The sequence below is a fragment of the Mastigoproctus giganteus genome, chromosome 7 (assembly GCF_048544385.1).
Source record: "Mastigoproctus giganteus isolate SK-2022 chromosome 7, ASM4854438v1, whole genome shotgun sequence".
Classification (NCBI taxonomy): Eukaryota; Metazoa; Arthropoda; class Arachnida; order Uropygi; family Thelyphonidae; genus Mastigoproctus; species Mastigoproctus giganteus.
This window is the reverse complement of record NC_143581.1, coordinates 70,700,458-70,722,176: the sequence shown is the minus strand read 5'-3', so window position 1 is coordinate 70,722,176 and position 21,719 is coordinate 70,700,458. Positions and strand designations below refer to the sequence as shown.

General features: G+C 38.5%; 1 protein-coding gene across 5 annotated transcripts in view; it reads right to left on the bottom strand.

The window, feature by feature from the left end:
- Positions 1 to 21,719, bottom strand: part of LOC150082988 (uncharacterized) — a 1,785,507-nt gene that overhangs the window by 1,625,986 nt on the left and 137,802 nt on the right. For all 5 annotated transcript variants that reach the window (XM_090377722.1, XM_090377724.1, XM_090377725.1 and 2 more), the window contains exon 5: positions 18,878 to 19,020. In XM_090377722.1, the coding sequence (XP_090233848.1) occupies positions 18,878 to 19,020 (143 nt within the window). The remainder of the gene's footprint in view (positions 1 to 18,877; positions 19,021 to 21,719) is intronic.

Here is a 21,719-nt window from a genome sequence, read left to right as displayed (position 1 = left end):
TTGTTCCCTTCAGCAATCTGGTTGCCCTTCTCTGCAGCTTTACATCCTTCCTAAAGTGAGGCCTCCAGACATGTATACACTACTGAAGATGTGACCTGACCATTGCCTTGTAGAATGGGATAATTACTTCCTTATTCCTGCTAGCAAAGTTTCTGTATATCACTGACAAAACCCCATGACCTGTTCTGGCCGCTTGTCTACACTGCTCAGAGACCTAAATATCTGACTTCACAGTTACCCTCATGTCTTTTTCATTTTCCACCAACCTGAGTTGATAAATTACTCTTGGTTTACTGCTACCCATATGCTGTACTTTGCATTTATCAATTTTAAACTTCAAACCAATTTTCCTAGATCTTGTTGTAGTAGCTCACCTTGATGACTGTTATTAACCACCTTGTCAACCTTTGTATCATATGCAAACTTAGGCATTAAGCCTGATATGCCTTCATCAATATCACTGATATATATTGAAAGCAATATGGACTCAGCACTGAACCCTGGGAAACTCCACTAATAATATTAGTCCATGAAGAGCAGGCTCATTGATAAGCACTCTGTCTTTTTCCACTTTAAAACCCTTTTATCCATAGCAGTAAGTTGCCCTTAATGCCACATTGCTTCAGTTTGTACGGCCGTTTTTATGTGCAAAAGTATTAAAAGTCTTTCTGAAATCTAAGTATATGATGCCAAAATTATTTTTTGCATCCAGTTTCTTGGTCACTGTATTATAGTAACCTATCAGTTTAGTCAGACAAGACTGTCCCTTGACAAATCCATGCTGAGTCAAAAGTATAACTGCATGCCTGTCCAAATGATCCTACATTTCTTTATTTAACTAGTGATTCTATTATTTTCCCTGGAGCAGATGTTAAGCAAATAGGTCTGTAATTATTCATATCACCCTTTGATTACCCTTTGTGAATTGAGGATACAATCACACATCTCCAGTCCATGGGAACCTTTTCTGAATCCAAGGATGCCCTCATAATTATAGCTAAGGGTTTGCTTATTTCCTTTGCTGCCTACCTTTAGCATTCGCATTAGTAGAGGCACACGATGCAAGAAAGCAAGCTTATACTGCATCAGCCAAAAAAAAAAAAAAAATTCCCATTTCACTAATCCATTCATTCCAAATGTTTGTCTAGTTCTGCCATGAATTTATTTAAGCTATCAACTACCACAACAACAGATGGAAGTTTGTTCCAGCAATCAACTACCCGCTGGCCAAAGGCAAACTTTCACACATCAATTATACAACTGTCTTTCCACAGTTTGATTATATGCCCCCTCAGGTTTGTAATCTGAGCAAGAGGAAGAATCCCATCAGCATTAAACCTGCTCAATCCATTCAAGGCCTTATACACCTCAATCAGATCGCCGCACAGGTGCCTAGTCTCCAGAAGCGAAAAAAAAAAAAAAAATTGCAGAACTTAAGCCTTTCTTCATAAGCACCCCTTTGTTCCTTTCACCAGTCTTGTTGTCCTTCTCTGTACTCATTCTAACAACTCTACATCCTTCCTAAAATTAGGCTTCCAGACCTGTGTGCAGTACTCAAGGTGTGGCCTGACCATTGCCTTATACAAGGGGATAATCACCTCCTTATACCTGCTTGCAAAATTCCTGTATATCATTGACAAGACCCCACGGCCTACTCTGGCAGCCTGTCTGCACTGCTCAGAAAACTTCATATCTAACTGCACAATTACCCCAAGTTCTCTTTCACTCCACTACCCTGAGTGTAACACCACATAGTTGGTACATTTCTCTGGGGTTACTGCTACCTATATGCAGTACTTTGCATTTGTGAATGTTAAACTTCAGTTGCCACTTCTCAGACCATCTACCCACCTTTTCCAGATCCTGTTGCAGCAGCAGCATACTGACATTACTGTTATTAACAATCCTGCCAACCTTAGTATCATCTGCAAACTTTGATATTAAGCTTGATATACCTTCATCAATATCATTGACAAATATACAAAACAACAATGGGCCCAGCATCGAACCATGGGGGACACCACTAATAACATTAATCCACGTAGAGTAGTACCCATTGACCACTACTCTGTCTTCTCCCACTCAACCATCCGTTTATCCATTATAGCAACCTGCCCTTAATGCCATATTGCTCCAATTTGTACAGTAGTCTTCCATGTGCAACAGTATCAAAAAATTGGCTTTCTGAAATCCAAGAATATGATATCAAAATTATTTTTTGCATCCAGTTCCTTTGTGATGATATCATGGTATCCAATCAAATTGATCAGACAAGACTTCCTCCTGACAAACCCACGCTGTGTCTGAATTACTGCTGTAGTCTTGTCTAAATAATCCCGCAATGCTTCTTTAACCAGTGACTGCATTATTTTCCTTGGAACAGAAGTCAAACTAACAGGTCTGTAATTATTTGTTTCACCCTTTGATCCCCCTTTGTGAATTGGAGATACATTTGCACATCTCCAGTCAGTGGGGACTTCCCCCGTCCAAGGATGCTCTCATAATTATAGTTAAAGTTTTGCTTACTTCCTTTGCTGCCTCCTTTAACATAACTGGATAGATCCCATCCACCCTAGGTGCGTTTCGTATGTTTAACTTCAACAATTTCTCCTCCACTTTGCTCTCAGTTATTACAAAATCATTTAACTTCCTGGTAGAGTTTGATAACATCTGGCTCTCTCCTCCTTGAATGACTCCTCATGTGTGAATGTAGATGCAAAATATTCATTTAGTTTGGCAGCTGTCTGATAATGATCATCTACAGTCAAACCACTGATATCAAGAGGACCAATCTGATTCATCCGCTTCCTTTTAGTGTTTATATAAGTAAAGAAGTCTGTTGTTTTTCTTTGCATCCTTTGCCAAAGATTTTTCATAATCTGCCTTTGCTTGCCTAACCTCCTTTGTGACTTGATTACAGACTGGCTTTTATCTACCATAGGCTTCTGTGTTGATCTCTGAGAACACTGTAGTCACCTTTACGAAAGCAAAAACCCTTCCCTTTATCCCTGATGGTAGTTACATCTTTAACTAAAATCCACATCAGTACACTGTGATCACTGCTACCTAGTCGTTCCTTTATCTGTAAATTCTTAATGCATGAATAATCACTGCTGATAATCAGATCAAGAGTGTTACTCCCTCTTGTTGCCTCTCTAACATGCTGCTGCAGAAAACAATCATCCAATAAATCCACAAAAGCCTTCTAGTGTGCAAGTGACCAACCCACAAGTTACAGTCTATATCTGGGAAGTTAAAATCCCCCATTATAAGACACTCTGATTTACAGGCCCACTATTTCTCTGTATGACTGTTCATTGTACTCATCAGAGTCATTAGACCTATAACAAACTCCAACCCTCATTTTTGCTTTCCAGACAGTGCTTATGTCATACTAAACTGACTAAACATTGCACTGTCCATCTATGTCAACTGGATGCACTTTCTTAGATTTTATGTGTTTCTTAACTAACAGCATAACCCCTCCTCCCTTCCTATTCTGTCTATCCTTCCTGTACACATTGTACTCCCCAAATTCAAATTCTGCATCCCTTATATCTGAGTGGCACCAAGTATCTGATATTCCAACAATATCTGCCTTGGATGTCTTAACCAGCACTTCAAATTCATCAAATTTGTTTACTATACTCCTAGTATTGGTGTACATGTAAGTATACATGCACCTTTTTTTACTCTTAGTTACTCTAACTCAGCCCATGTATTTACTTGTTTCATGGCCTCCAGCAGTTCCTGAAATCCCCAGCAACTGGCTTTCTGGGCTGCTGCTCATTCCAATAGAAGCAGTGCAAGAATCATTTCCACCTCTGCCTGCGGCTACTGTTAACCTATTAGTCTGTGAATCCCTCCAAGCTAGCAATTTTCCGATCCTGCAAAGCATCCTGCCGAGGTTCAGGGAGGCTGGGGTGTCAGCTCCACTATATCGTTTAATTACAGATTATTTTCAGGATAGAAGTCTGTTATATCGTCAGGATCTTGTCAGGTCACTAGGGGCTGTCCTCAAGGATCTGTTCTCAGTCCTATCTGTTGGAACGTGGTCCTTGATGGGTGGCTTACCACAGTAGATCATAGGGTGCAGAAAATTGCATATGCCAACGACCTGGAGACTCTAGACCAGACTCATATTAATTTTTGGAGACTCTAGACCAGAATTGGAAGAAAGATCTAATGACGTCTTAGAGGATCTGAATTCATGGTGTCAAATACACAAATTGGAAATTTCAATTCCCAAAACAAAACAAATGTTATTAAAGGGTCACTTAAATGTTAACCAGCCTCCCACTATTAAAGTGTATGGTCAGTCTATCAAATTAGAACGCACTTACAAGTATTTGGGCATCATGTTGGATGATAGATTGAATTTTGTCTCTTGTACTAAATATATTCTACATAAAATAAAAGCCATAACAGGTAAAATTATCAGACTAAGCAAGAGTACTTGGGGAATTAAATTGTCGACATTAAAATTATACTATCAGTGTATATTTCTTCCCATTATTTTTTACACTGCCAGGGCTTCTGGTCAGTAGCACTGCATTCCTATGTGCTGCAGTAAGCAAAATAAAATTTTTTACCTTAAATGTTGAGTAGTGATAAGTGTTAACCAATTAGAATAAAAATTGATGCCCTCTTAAACTGCCACCGTAAGCGATGCTTACCTCGCATACCCACTTGCGGCGGCCCTGCTTGGGGTCATAAAGTAAATCATTAGCATTAGCATTAGCATTAGTAGAGGCATTTGATGCAAGAAAGCAAGCTTATGCAGCATCAGCCAAAAAAAAAAAAAAAAAAAAAAAAAAAGTAACATAAATAAATAAAAATAACCACTTCCACTTCACCCCTCTGTTCGTTCGAAATACCTGTCCAGCTGAGCCTTAAACTTATTTAGGCTATCAACTTCCACGACAAGGGATGGAAGTCTGTTCCACCCACCAACCACCCGCTGGCTAAAGGCAAATTTCCGCACATCTATCCTACATCTGTCTTTCCTCAATTTGAATTTATGCCCTCTCAGGTGATTTTTCTGAGCTAGAGGAAGAATCCCATCAGCATTGAGCATGCTCAAACCATTCAAGGCTTTGTACACCTCTATCAGATCACCCCGCTGGTGCCTAGTTTCCAGACACTGTAATTTGCAAAACTTAAGCCTTTCTTCGTAAGAGAACCCCTTTGTCCCATTCACCAATCTAGTTGCCCTTCTCTGTACTCGTTCCAGCAGCTCTACATCCTTCCTGAAATGAGGCCTCCAGGCCTGTATACAGTACTCTAGGTGTGGCCTGACCATTGCCTTATACAAGGGAATAATCACCTCCTTATCCCTGCTAGAAAAATTCCTATATATCATTGACAATACACCATGAGCTACTCTTGCAGCTCGTCTGCACTGCTCAGAGAACTTCATATCTGCCTGCACCACCACCCCCAGGTCCCTTTCATTCTCTACCACTGTCAGTGTAGTACCACAGAGTTGATACGTTGCTCTGGGGTTGCTGTTTCCCATATGTAGTACTTTACATTTGTCAATGTTAAACTTCATTTGCCACCTCGAAGCCCATCTGCTCAACCTTTCCAAATCCTGTTGCAGCAGCATAGTGTCAGTAGTGTCCTTGACAACCCTGCCAACCTTCGTATCGTCTGCAAACTTGGACATTAAGCCTGATATACCATCATCAATATCATTTATAAATACAGAAAACAATAAAGGCCCCAATACTGAACCCTGAGAGACTCCACTAATAACATTAGTCCACGATGAGCAGTGTCCATTGATTACCACTCTCTGTCTTCTCCCCCTCAACCACCCCTTTATCCATAGCAGCAACTTGCCTCCAATGCCACACTGCTCCAATTTGTGCAGCAGTCTTCCATGTGCAACAGTATCAAAAGCCTTTCTAAGATCCAAGTATATAATATCAAAGTTATTCCCTGCATCCAGTTCTTTTGTGACTGCATCATAGTATCCAATCAAATTGGTCAGGCAAGACTTCCCCTTAACAAAACCATGCTGTGTCCTAGCTATAACTGAAGTCTTGTCTAGATGATCCTGCAGTGCTTCTTTCACCAGTGCCTCCATTAATTTTCCGGGAACAGAAGTTAAACTCACAGGTCTATAATTACTTGTGTCAGCCTTTGATCCCCCTTTGTGAATTGGGGTCACATTTGCACATCTCCAGTCAATGGGTACCTCCCCTGAGTCCAAGGAAGCTCTCATAATTATGGCTAAGGGTTTGCTTACCTCCTTTGCTGCCTCCTTTAATATAACTGGATAGATCCCATCCACCCCAGGTGCCTTTCTTGTGTTTATCTTCAACAATTTCTCCTCCACTTTGCTCTCAGTTATTACAAGATTCTCTAGCTTACTGCTAGAGTTGAATACACCTCTGGCATTCCCCTCGCTGAATAACTCCTCATGTGTGAATGTCGATGCAAAATATTCATTTAGTTTGTTAGCTACCCGAGCAGGGTCATCAACAGTTGACCCATCGATCTCAAGTGGACCAATCTGATTCATCCCCTTCCTTCTAGAGTTTACATAAGTAAAGAACTCTTTGCTGTTTTTCTTCGCATCCCTTGCCAAGGATCTCTCGTAATCCGCCTTCGCCTGCCTAACCTCCTTTGTAACTTGGTTACAGATCAACTTGTATCTATCATAGGCGTCCGTGCCACCTATGATGTCACACTGGGAACACCTCCAATATAGGAACGGTGTAAGTGGACGCCGGAAAACGGAAATAGCTGCTTGGCCACGCGGCCGGTTCAAAAAAACAACAACAAGACAAGTGGACATATTGCCTTCTTCCCCAATGCCCAAACAAAGGAATTGGCAGGAAAAGCGCAATTGAAGTCGGCAGCATACATACGGGCATCTGGGGATCGCAATAGTTAAAGCAGGGACCAGAGCTCCGCACGGTATAGCCACAGCCACGTACGATATAGCGTACAAATACAGAACAGAGAAGACAGACAAGAACATCATCACCCCAAAACTTAAACATGAATTACTCAGCAAGTATTGGGCCAATTCGGATGGTACTTGGCACATCTCACAGTTAAATCATCTCACAGTTAGAAAAAATCTTACTCAAGCACAGCACTTTTTCTTATTAGCAATATTGCAAACCTGTACAACTGTATCTACTATTGCTTTGCAAGTGTAATTTCATACTGAACTGGAATTTTTCCAGTTCAGTATGAAATTATGACTCAATATTTATTATACCACAGGTGTAGAAATTTGCCTGCTAGAGTTGGTAATTACATAATTGACCTGAATGTCTCTGAAAAGTTAGATATGGTTTGTATCAGGAATGAATTTATGCAGGATTGGCAGGCAGAATGGTCTGCTGCAGATCATTTATGCAGGTCATTCATTTATTTCAGTAGGTTGACTTACAAATTTATTCCAAATGTTTTTGAGTTTAACAAACAAACTAATTAGTTTTGTCCTGGATTGAATACTACATTCCTACTGACCGGACATGGTAGTATTAATTCTAAGTTAGATGTTTTTGGTCTTTCAGTTACTCCTTTATGTCCTTGTGGTAACATGAAACAGTCAAGCATTTACTATTTGACTATAATTTATATTTAGATTTAAGAATTTGAATGCAGGTTATAACTAGTGTTTATAATCATGAAGACCTAGCACAACCGGCGATGATCAATAAAGAAAATTTTCTTGTTTTAGCAAATTTTTCAGATAGGTTTTTTACTAGGAGGAAAAGAATTGTAAATACTCACTTGGATATTTAATATTAATACTTGATGGCTGTCTGGATTGGCTTTATGTATATCCATCATAGTTAAAAAAAAAAAAAAAAAAAATTGTCTGCTGAGCCCCTAGTTCAGCCCCAGCAATTATTTGGTACAGTTAATTAATAAGTTGATATTTATTGCCGAGTTGTAGAAGGATCCTGAATGCCAGTTCTAACAATTGTTGGACAAACATGTATGCTGTGTATGTTACAAACAGAATTTGACCTAATTTATTCAATAATTGTACCTAATTGTACTAATAATTGTAATAATTGTACTAATAATTGTAATAACTGTACTAATAATTGTAATAATTGTACTAATAATTGTACTAATAATTGTACCTAATTGTATTCAATTCATTGGTGGTGGAAATAAAATATCTGTCATGGAAAGTCTGATGTGCTAAGTGATCATTGTGTTTAGAACTACACTGGTTTGCAAAACTTAAGGACCAGTCAGGTTTTCACCTGTAGTATCTTATAGGAGTGGCCTGGACTTTGGAAAAGCATACCAAAGGAACCTCGTGAGGTACAGAAATGATGAAGGAAACAACACTGATACAACAATGGAAACAAAACGGTACAGAGGGACTTTATTCAAAAATGTCAACATAGCACTGGCTACCATGATACAGATGCATCACTGCCAAAGATGGAACAAAGGGAAGAGGTGCTCCTCAGTAGGAGACATGGCCACCCCTAATGTCGATGCAGGCTTTGCACAGCCTGTCCATACTTAGAACAATGTTGTTGTTGATAAGTTCTTGTGGTAACATCGTCCATTCCTCCGTCAGCACCATCTTCGCTGGTGAATATTTTCTGGTGGGTGTGGACATGCCACTAGGCGTCTCCCCAGAGCATCCCATATGTGTTTGATGGGATTTAGATCGGCAGAATGGGCAGGCCAATCCATACGAACAATGTCCTCACTTTTCAAAAGCATATCAACAGCTGCAGTGCAATGGGGTGTAACATGAACTCGGGGCCAATGGCACCTCAGAATAGACGCATGTGGGGAAGGATTACCTCAGTACAATAGCGTGCACCGGCTATAGTACCACCTTCCAGTATCTGGAGTTGTGTACATCCATCCAAGATAACACCTCCCCAGACAAGAACACCTCGACCGCTATATCAATCCCTTTCAGTGATGTTTGCGGGGGTGATACCATGTGCCAACCTCTCGCCAGATTAGCTGATGTCCAGAATCACTGCTGAAACTGGATCTACTCTCATCAGTAAAGAGTACCTTACTCCATTGCACTGCTGTCCGGTCCTTGTGTTCGATGCACTACTGTAAATGGTGTCTCCAATGGGCAGGTGTTAAAGGGACACAGAGTACTGGCCATCAGGCAAACAGTCCACCTTTGTGGAGTCCCCTGGCCACAGTAAACCATGATATCCTGCATCCTGTGCAGCTGGTTTGCAATGGATCCCACTGTCTGGTGTTGGTCCCACTTGGCCTGGAGGAGTATATAGCGGTCATCATTGGGCGTTTTTTTTTGTGGATGACCACCACTGGCCCTTCGAACAGCTGTACGTGTCGTTCTGAAGGCCGACCACACACGTGAGATGATGCTATGGACGATACCGAACTCTGCAGCCACACTCCTTGCACTTCGACTTTCCTCAAGCTTTCCAATTATTCTAACCTGGTTAAAGTCATCCAGATGTTGTCTACTGACCATTTTGTTGTGTGTAGCACTGTATGAAACCAATCGAATGTCTGTAACAATCGTGCTCACCATTCAGTAATTTGCACATAACTGCTGAACTGCTGCTTTTATCTGTTTATGTGAGCCCTCTCATCATGATTCAATATTTTGCATGTGCACCAGCTTTCTACTGAAGGGTCCCAGTTATGCAAATTGCCACAGGCTGTTTCGTTTAATTTTGTGGCTGTAACCTTTAGAAATAGTGTTGGTCCTTAAGTTTTGCACACCAGTGTACAAAGTTTGTTGCTCTACCTATCAATTTGATGTAAATAGTGTATATATTTGATAATTGACAATGATTACTGGAACATTCTGACAGAAACCTGGTCAATTGAGTCATTGGACTGATCTGTTTTTAGTTATTACCCCTGTAATGGTCAAGATTCTGGATAATTCTGATTGGGCTTAGGTCAATAATTAGATTGGCCTTGCGGTATTAGTGATCTTTGATTTTTGGTTGGACTGACTGATAGTGCTTGTTAAAAATATAAATTCTTGAATGGGTTATGACACTTGTCAATACTTATTGAATTGGCTGTTGGTGTTTAATTGTAATATATAGATGCTGTTGTCTGGAAAAATACTGAATATGGTAATTGATGTTAAAGCTGAAATTATATATGCTTGGTTTAAATCTTAGTATAGAGGTAACTAATTGTTGATGATATACAAAGGTACTGATGATATGTTGTGTTTATTCTCTGACTGAGTCCTTTAAGTTGGATGGTAACTCCTTTAGGAGTTCAGTATCTTATAGCATTACATGAAGAATTACACAGTTGTATTAGACTTAATTGGGGATATTGTATTAGATTTAATTGTGGATATTGAAGTGTGATTAACTCTGAGTTAATTCTATACTTAAATTGTGTATATTCCAGTCTTTTAGCATTAGGATCAGTAGAGGCATATGATGCAAGAAAGCAAGCTTATGCAGCATCAGCCAAAAAAAAAAAAAAAAAAACACTTCCACTTCACTCCTCCTTTCATTCGAAATACCTGTCCAGTTGAGCCTTAAATTTATTTAGGCTATCAACTTCCACAACAAGGGAAAGAAGTCTGTTCTACCAAACAACTACCCACTGTCTAAAGGCAAATTTCCGCACATCTATCCTATGTAGGATAGATGTGCGGAAATTTGAATTTATGCCCTCTCAGGTGATTATTCTGAGCAAGAGGAAGAATCCCATCAGCATTGAGCATGCTCAAACCATTCAAAGCTTTATACACCTCAATCAGATCACCTTGTCAGTGCCTAGTCTCCAGACACTGTAATTTGCAAAACTTAAGCCTTTCTTCGTAAGAGCATCCCTTTGTTCCATTCACTAATCTTGTTGCCCTTCTTTGTACTCGTTCCAGCAGCTCTACATCCTTCTTGAAATGAGGCCTCCAGACCTGTATACAGTACTCAAGGTGAAGCCTGACCATTGCCTTATACAAGGGAATAATCACCTCCTTATCGCCGACCGGGCTAGCCGAGTGGGTAAAGTACCTGCCCGGCAACCCAAAGGTCGCGGGTTCGATTCCCGCCTCGGGCTTGGATCAAAGTACTGCAAAAACCTTGGGAGGTGCAATATGGCCACAGAAGCCGATGCGCCAACAACTACCAAATCAAAAAAAAAAAAAAAAAAAAAAAAACCTCCTTATCCCTACTAGAAAAATTCCTGTATATCATTGACAAGACACCATGAGCTACTCTTGCAGCCTCTCTGCACTGGTCAGAGAACTTCATATCTGCCTGCACAATTACCCCCAGGTCCTTTTCATTCTCTACTACTGTAAGTGTAGTACCACAGAGTTGATACGTTGCTCTAGGGTTGCTGTTTCCCATAGGTAGTACTTTACATTTGTCAATGTTAAACTTCATTTGCCAACTCTCAGCCCATCTGCTCAACATTTCCAGATCCTGTTGCAGCAGCATAGTCAGTAGTGTCCTTAACAACCCTGCCAACCTTTGTATCATCTGCAAACTTGGACATTAAGCTTGATATACCATCATCAATATTATTTATAAATACAAAATACAATAATGGACCCAACACTGAATCCTGAGGGACTCCACTAATAACATCAGTCCACGATGAGCATTAGCATTAGTAGAGGCATTTGATGCAAGAAAGCAAGCTTATGCAGCATCAGCCAAAAAAAAAAAAAAACCCACTTCCACTTCACCCCTCTGTTCGTTCAAAATACCTGTCCAGCTGAGCCTTAAACTTATTTAGGCTATCAACCTCCACCACAAGGGATGGGAGTCTGTTCCACCAACCAACCACTCTCTGTCTTCTCCCCCTCAACCACCCCTTTATCCACAGCAGCAATTTGCCTCCAATGCCACCCTGCTCTAATTTGTGCAGCAGTCTTCCATGTGCAACAGTATCAAAAGCCTTTCTAATATCCAAGTATATAATATCAAAGTTATTCCCTGCATCCAGTTCTTTTGTGACTGCATCATAGTATCCAATCAATAAGCCTTGGTCAGGCAAGACTTTCCCTTAACAAAACCATGCTGTGTCCGAGCTATAACTGAAGTCTTGTCTAGATGATCATGCAGTGCTTCTTTAACCAGTGCCTCCATTAATTTTCCTGTAACAGAAGTTAAACTCACAGGTCTATAATTACTTGTGTCAGCCTTTGCGCCTCCTTTGTGAATTGGGGTCATATTTGCACATCTCCAGTCTATGGGTACCTCCCCTGAGTCCAAGGAAGCTCTCATAATTATGGCTAAGGGTTTGCTTACTGCCTTTGTTGCCTCCTTTAATATAACTGGATAGATCCCATCCACCCCAGGTGCCTTTCTTGTGTTTATCTTCAACAATTTCTCCTCCACTTTACTCTAAGTTATTACAAGATTATCTAGCTTACTGCCAGAGTTGAATACACCTCTGGCATTCCCCTCGCTGAATAACTCCTCATGTGTGAATGTTGATGCAAAATATTCATTTAGTTTGTTAGCTACCTGAGCAGGATCATCAACAGTTGAACCATTGATATCAAGTGGACCAATCTGATTCATCCCCTTCCTTCTAGAGTTTACATAAGTAAAGAACTCTTTGCTGTTTTTCTTTGCATCCTTTGCCAAAGATTTCTCAAAATGTGCCTTCACCTGCCTAACCTCCTTTGTAACTTGGTTACAGATCAACTTATATCTATCATAGGCTTCTGTGTCACATGTTAATTTATATGTATCCCATGCATTTTTCTTCTCTGCCATATGTCTCATTAGTTCATCTGACATCCATTTAGGCCTAAAACTTGAACAATATTTCTTAGTTGGCATGTAAAGCCTAATAGCTTCGAAGATAAGTTCTTTGAATGCTTTCCATTTTGAATTTGCTGTTGGTAACATCATCAGTTGGTCCCACTGCATAGAATTTAAATACTGTCTCACACCATCATAGTCGCCTTTACGAAAGCAAAACCCTTCCCTTTACCCCTGATGGTAGTTACCTCTTTGAGTAAATCCCACTTCAGCACACTGTGATCACTGCCACCTAGTGGTTCATTTATCTGCAGATTCTTAATGCATGAAGAATCACTACTGATAATCAAATCAAGAGTATTACTCCCTCTAGTTGCCTCTCGAACATGATGACGTAGAAAACAATTATCCAATAAATCCACAAAAGCCTTGCTAGTGTGTGAGTGACCAACCCACAAATTCCAGTCAATATCTGGGAAATTAAAATCCCTCATTATAAGAGTCTCTGATTTACTGGCCCACTATTTCCTGTACAGTTTCTTATTATACTCATCAGAGTCATTAGGCCTATAGCACACTTCTACTCTCAATTTTGATCTCCCAATGCTTATGTCACACCAAACTGACTCGACACTGCACTGTCTAGCGATGTCGACTGGCTTCACTTCCTTGGATTTTATGTGTTTCTTAACTAATAGCATAACCCCTCCTCCCTTCCTATCCTGTCTATCCTTTCTGTACACATTGTACTCACCAAATTTCAGTTCTGCATTCCTCATATCTGTGTGAAACCACGTCTCTGATATCCCAACAATATCTGCCTTTGATGTTTTGAGCAATACCTCAAATTCATCAAATTTATTTACCAAACTCTTAGCATTGGTGTACAAGCAAGTATACATGCACCTGTTCCTATTCTTAGCTACCCTAACACAACCCATGTGTTTACTTGTACCCCAATGATTCCCAGCAGTCTCTGAAATATCCTGCATCTTATTTTCCAGGCTGCAGCTCATTCCAATAGAAGCAGTGCAAGAATCACTTTCACCTCTGCCAGTGGCTACTATTTATCTATTGGTCCTTGTATCCCCCCAAGCTAGCAGTTTTCCGACCCACCTAACACTGCCTTGATAGCATCAGCAAATATTCTTGCACCCTTTCTATTTAAGTGTATCCCATCCCTGTAGCAGCAGTCTCTCCTGTTAACAAGTACAGAGCAGGCTGAAAAAAATTCTGCCCCTTGAGCCTTGCACAATCTTTCCAGGGCCGAATTGTTCGACAAGGCTCTCATCATATACTCCCTCCTATCGCGTCTGGGCAGAATTGCAGACACTTTCAAATTCAACCCTAATTCACAGCTTTTTTTCAACAGTGACCTGTACTTGTTAAGTAATTCTGCTGGTCTCTTACTCTTTAGTGCCAATGTGTACAACTATATCACCTTTTGTGCCCTTAAAAGATGATATCCACTCTACAACGTCATCAACCTTTGCCCCTGGCAGACATACCCTGGTCCTGTTCCACCTATCCTGTTTACAAAGCATGTTCCCCGTTTCCCTGACAATAGAGTCACCAACAACTACTAGTTCCTGTGGGACCAGCGCATTCTGCCTTGGGGGGTTGCCGCTGTGTTGTGTGATGACCAATTGCAAGCTCTGGCGTTGATGTGGGCAGCTGAGAGGTTGATGGGCCCCTCAATTTAGATCCTTCGAGGGCATCCACCCTGTCTTCAAGCTCTCATATAGGCCCATAACAACGCTGAGTTGTCGCCTGATTTCCTTACATCACGCACAACCAAAGACATTCCCCATGGCAATATCATGTCCCGTTCCCGAATGCTCCACAACATCATGCAAGCAGTGCATTTTAAAAGGCTGTGATTTAGAGGGAAACTGTCCCCCTCAGTTCTCCCCTGAGCCACAGCACTCCCATCAGCTTGAGATTATGCTTTGCTGCTCCGGTCTGAGTCTTGATTTCGATTTAATTTCAATTTCAGTACAAAATTATAACCCTAAACTTGTATCCCAACACAGTTATAATGCTATATATATTTTTCAGTATCAAGTATTACCTACGAGTTCTGTTTATATAACTTCCGTATCAAGATATGTGTTAATTAATTATGTTACGTTTGTAATCAAAGTCGTTATATGTATTTAGTTAAAAGTACAATTTAATTGACAACAAAGTTTAACAAAATTAATAGATTTTACTGATTAATTGACAATATTATATTATATACTGTACTATACTAAGCTTAAGCTATCTAGTTCAGGAATATAATGTTGTGTCGTATAATAATGGCTGCATGTTACAAACGGTATACGGACACTTAAGTATTAATTAACTTCCAAATTTCACTGTCTCGATTCAGAATAAACTAAGGATCCTGACTAGATCTATAAGCTACTTATAGAAAATAATTTGATGTAACAATTAGTCAATATAGCGGCTAAATATGGCTAAAAAACTTCTCGTTCAGCAGAGCTGCAACTTGTAACATGTGGATTTGATACCCTTACCGATACTTTTATGCAATTACAAGGCCGAATAAAGAATAATTACACAAGATTAATCAGAAAATCACAAAATAATGCTATACTATTAAAGTTAAATCAAAAGTTTTAGAAAAACAATAATTTCAAATGAATAAATAAGAAAATCCACTTAGCGGCTTTGAACACATCTGACTCCAACGTCTGTTTATCTTTTATTTAGAGTTGTTCTTTGAAAGTTAATGCAAGAAGAAGCTTATTAATGTCTGTCTCTCTCTCTCTCTCTCTCCAACATGCACTGGATGAGGAGACTGAATTTATTTAAGCAAAATTCTGTAATATAGTGTATTTATTAATTGTTTTGCTGTCTGGTTGACAGCTGGTTTTGTGTTTCAAATATTATAGTCGGAATTTAGTAATTTTTTGCATTGTTCTGATGACAGCTATAATTTTAATATCATTTTTCAATATCCATAAGTGCTAGATACATAGATTTCTCATTATAATGTTTATGGATAGTCTACTAACTCTCTTCTTATTCTCTTCTATTCCCATTATTACTAGTTGTTCTTCCTTTTTCTGGGAGATGCCTTTCTTTTTCATCTCCCATCTTTTCTAATACTTTCCCATTCTCCCCTCCTTTCCTTACTTCTTCCACTATTATCCCATTTCTTTTCATAATTTACCTAGGAGTTTCCAGATAATCCCTGGAAGCCCCAGTACAAGACTTTTAGTTTTGGGTCTCTGGCACACCTCTACATGGCTGGGGATGGGAGTCAGGGGGGCTGGCGACCAGGTGTTGGCACTTAACATTCAACAGAATAACACATACACTACACACCCACATTGTCGCACTTCCCTTACAGATGCAACTGCGGCATATAAGAGAAATCCTGGAGACCCCCAAAAAATACAAATTATACTTGAATAGTACATTCCCCTCCCTAAGCTAGACATGTATCTCAAAGGATTGTATGTTAGGATTATATCTCAATGTGTTAGGATTGTATCTCAATCCTAACACGTTCTTGTGACTGAAATGACCTTTTATGATGGTGATATTGTAAAGGCAGCTGTCACTGAGGAAGTGGTAAGAAAATACCATGAAACATTTGACTGCATTTTGTACATGTTTCCAATTCAGAAATAAACATAATGATATCAACATAGGTCTGAGTGCTTTATTATCTTCAAACAACAGTTTACCTATGCACCATGCTGCTCAAGGAATATCTTGAAACAGTCCCTCCTGTTAACAAGCACGGTACATGCTAAGAAAAATTCCACTCCATCCATAAGACTTGCAAAGTCTCTCATTTATTGACAAGGCTCTCATCATGTATCCCCGCTTATTGTGTCTGGGTAGGATTGTGGACACTTTCATTTCAATTCTAACTTGCAACTTTTTTCTCAATATTGCTTTGTACTTGTTAATTAAATCCTCAGATCTCCTACTCTTAATATCATTAGTACCAATGGATATAATAATATCACTTTTTAATGCCCTCAAAAGATGACAGCTGCTCTGCAACGTCATTAACTTTAAGTTCCTGGCAGACTCTAGTCCTGTTCCACCTATCCTTTTTGCACAATATATATCCCAGTTTCCTGATAATGGAGTCAGCAAGTATAGCTATTTCCTACAAGACCAAGGATCTCTGCTGTGGAAGATATGTTTTCTGCTGCTGGAGTTCGACTGGGCAGCTGAATGCTTAATGAGTCCATCTCTTGTAATCCTTCAAGGGCATCAACCCTATTCTTCAAGCCCTCATATAAGCCAATCTGAATGTTGAATATGCACTTAGCCTCCTCTCACCCTTGCAATGAGCATACATACACAGTGATATCCCCCATGGATGTATCATGTGCTGTTCAAGTACTTTGCAAAAAAAGAGACAAAACAAGTATTGCATAAAATGTTTATCATGTGATTCTGTTACATAGTATGTGCTAACATTATTACACTTTTAATAACACCACTGCTTTCTTAATTTCTTAACTAAAAACAGAAAAATACTTTCAACATTCACCCCTGTACTGCTTGCAAGCTAAAGGCATATTATTATTTGATATATACACATATGTAATTAAATTAATATATATAGAATTAGATAGTTTAGACTCTAAAAGGGCATATTCTAAAAATCTGGGTAAGCTGAAGGCAGATTGTTGAGATAGGTTAATAAGTATAGTACTGTCCAATTATACAAAGTGAGCGTCACTGCTTCTTCAGATATAGGATTTCATTTCACAGTTGGTTCTTCATTGCTACATATCCTCTTATGAGTTCAGGTACGAGTTGAGCATGGTTGCAATATAGATTCTCATGGATTTTTCTGCATGCTTTATTTTCAATTAGTTCGTGAGGGCCTATTTAAGGTTCGCTGAAATATTTTATGGCATTTGCTCAGTATTGAGGCAGGCAAAGTTGTTAAATTCATCCTGAAGGGAAGACAAGGATTCTGTGCACTCCTCTGATGGGATCTGTGATAATATCATTTATATTAGGAATATCTACCCTTCTGATTAGTAATTTCGACAGAGTGTCTCGTTGTTTTCCTAAAACTGGGTATTTCCAAGTGAACGTCCCTCCTCGTCAGTTTAACCATCATAAGATCCGATATTCAATGCTAAATGTCTTTTCTGAATAGCATGCTGGTGCTGAGGCCCAGATCTCTGAAGAATAATGGGAAGAGTTATGGGTGTGCAACATCTTGTTAGATATTGGTATATTAGTGATACATTATGGCGGCCTGTTAACTGTTGCTATATTGTCCAAAATGCTCCATAAGTTTTGCTTCTTGTTTGATGGAAATGCTCCTCAAAAGTGAGGTTTCATCTTGGTTAAGTGAAGATCTGTATGGGATAATACCTTTTCATTCTATATTGCCACTGACGAATGGCTGGATATTGTTTTTATTAGAAAGGTATTGTCTTTGTGAAAGTTATCTGTGCAGTTTTTTCATGGTGCAATTACATTTATCAATTTGGAAGAAAAATTAAAGCAGCACTTAAGTTAATAGTAACCATTAACTGAAACAATCCATAGTAAATCTTATAAATGTTTTTGTTTATTTATTACTATCACAAGTGCACATTTAAAATAACATTATATATAATATAATATAACAATACATATACATTATATTTAGGCTACATTTAGGCAAGTAAACTATTTTTTGTATAACTATAAAAAAAATATATATATATATATATAAATAATTTTTTTTTCTGCTGAGAATTATCCACATATCTTTATTATTTTGGGATCCAATTTAAAAGAAAAGTCATGCTGGCATTCCTAAAATTACTAAAAACTGGAAAATGCAAAGTTTGAACTCTGAAATAGATGAATGAATATATCAGAAATTACATACCTTTCTATCTGAATAAATAGGATTTGCAATCTTTTATAATAAATCCAGAATAATAAGAACAGATTTGTAGTCCCTGATTTATTTTCATAGGTGCTAAAATCAGTATCTTATTCTGAATGGATGTGAATAAGTCAATTAAGATTCATTGTACTCATATAAGAACCAAGCAGGGCAACAACATAACCAACAATTCAATCACTGTACAGTTTTAGAATATAATATTCTGAAAAAAATATATAAAAATACAGTATATTGAGATATAATCAGAAGAATATTATCATTAAAAATTTAGATGTATATAAAATTTATTCATTACCTATCATTGTTCTAACTTCAGGATTGCCTACTGTATCAACAATAGCTTTCATAAGCCTAATTCCCTTTGGAAGTGCTTTCACAAGGTCTGTAATGTTTTCATTTGACATTAATGGCCGAAGCTGATTTACCAATTCATCTACCCTGAAAAACATACAATTGTATTTTAACCATCAACAACGAAGTTAGATATTTAATGATGCAATAATACTGAACATTAAGCAACTGATTTTGCAAAACTGTTATCAGAATTCATTATTCAGGTTGACTATCACTAATCTGGCAGCGCTGGAACCTGTGGGGCTGGATTAGCGAGTTTGCCAGATCACCGGTGGTTATTTTAGCACATACATTTTGCCCAACAGCTAACCACCACTTTCTACCTTTAACACATTGACTGCCAAGCTAGTTTAAGAAAAAATTCCCCAGGGGCCAAAAAATATTTAGGAAATAATTTGATTAGTAATTCTAAAATAAATATTATAATGTCAGTGTTGTCGTTTTTTCGCTTAAAATATATATAAAAAAAAGTACTTTTTTATGTCGCATATATGTGGCCAACGTGGCCACATATGTTGGTTACTTTATTTCTTGAGAAGCTGTGTCAGCCACATAAGTGTGACACTATTACGGTACACATGAAGGTCGTTTGTGATTAGTTTATTGCACTCGCGGCGAGCACTGCAATAAAACTAATTACGATAAAATAAACTCTCAAACGTCGCAATAAGTTTGTTGTGTTTTTCCGCAAGTTTGTATAAGTGTGTTGTAAAAAAAAAAGAAAGAAAATCTAAAAAGGAATGGCTAAAAGAAAATTCCTAAGATAAGAGGAACTTAGAAAAATTGCTGGAATTTACAATTAAGCAGAGTTAAACTTCTCACAGACACACAGCTGTCAAGTTTTTTAAGAAGTTCAACTTTATCTGTTATGGACAATGTACGGTGTTTGCGCTTTACACCACGAGAGACACTTCCTTTATCCATTGGAACAATGGCTGGGGCTAAATGTGAGCAGTTTATAATAATAAATGCACAAAAACAAATGGGAATGGGTTGAATGGAACAATGGCTGGGACTAAATGTGAGCAGTTTATAATAATAAATGCACAAAAACAAATGGGAATGGGTTGCCAGTGTTTACAAGTTCGTGCCAACATTTGATGCTGCAACCAACACCACCAAAACAGTAGTGTAGGTCAGTGCGCCAACCAGGGAAATTTGAAATTACGTTCGCGGAAATTATGTCTGAATTAGCGGTGGAACCGGATTAGTGATGGTCGACCTGTACTAAAATAATTCTTACATATTACTATTGCTCTTTATTTTAATCATTTAATAACCAGCTTAATACACTACAACAAACTGCATTAGAAATATGAGCAATGATAAAAATATCCCATTTAAATAATGATAGTAATCAGTTAGTCGATCAATTTGGCTTATTTCAGTTATAAATTGCAAAATGCAACTGTAAATTATATACAAAGCAGGACAGTGTTACTTATTGAACTTGAAGTACATTTTCAATATACTGTATTACATTTATTTTATTTCATTAATGATCACACACAATTTCAGAAAATACTGGAATGCCATCTTTCAAAAGCTAGTTTATTTAGTACACTGTATGTAGATTATGTTACGTGTATATAGTAGCAGTCCTGGATAGAGGCTGAAGGGGATACCCGCCAAAATGGAAAACATCATGGCTGCCTGTTTTAGAATGAAAATCATGGTGAAATATGATCAAATTGCTTTAGTCCACCCTTTCAGAAAATACAAGAACCACCATCAGTAGTGACAAATGATGCAAGAAAGCAAGCTTATATAGCATAAGCAAAAAAAAACAAAAACAAAAAAACCTCCCAATATCACCTCTCCACACCACACCTTCTCTAATATTTTATCTCATTCTGCCTTGAATTTATTCTGACAACCCACTTATAACCAGATGGGAGTTTATTCTGACAAACAACTGCCTGCTAGCTGAAGGCAATTTCCACACATATATCCTGCAACCATCCTTCCTTAAATTAAAATGATACATCCTCATGTGGGTAGTCTGAATATGATGAAGGATTTCATCAGACCTTGCAGGTGCCTAGTCTCAAAATGCACTTTGCAGAAATGAAGCACTTTCTAATAAGAGCACCCTTTTGTTCCCCTCACTAAACTTGTTGCTCTTTGCTGCACCCATTCCAAAAGATCAACATTCTTCCTAAAATGAGACTTTCAGACCTATATGCAGTACTCTAAATGTGGCCTAACCATTGCCTTATAAAATAGGATAATAACCACCTTATTTCTGCTGGAAAAATTCTTGAATATCATTGACAAAACTCCATGAGCTGTATTGTCAACCCATCTGCAGTCGGGGAACTCCATATCTGACTGCAAAATTACCCCCAGGTCTTTTTCATTCTCCACCATCCTGATGGTACCAAACAATTGGTATGTTAATTTGGGATTATTGCTACCCACATGAAATACCTTGCACTTGTTAAACTTCAACTGCCACTTTCCAGCATATCCTCCTGATATATCTAGATCCTATTGCAGTAACATACCCTATTTCCCCATGTACAAGACGCTCCCATGTATAAGACGCACCTTAATTTTCAGGCCCGAAATTTGAAAAAAAAATGTATTACATAAAGTTATTGAACTCAAGTTTTATTCATCATAAAATTCGTATAACTCATCACTGTCAAAACTCCCATCCATTAGCTTGTCCTCATCTGTGTCTGATGACAAATCACTGTCTTCATATATTGCCTCATCCTCAGTTCCATCTATGGCATTTGAAATGCCACACTTCTTAAATGACTTAAGAACGATCTCAA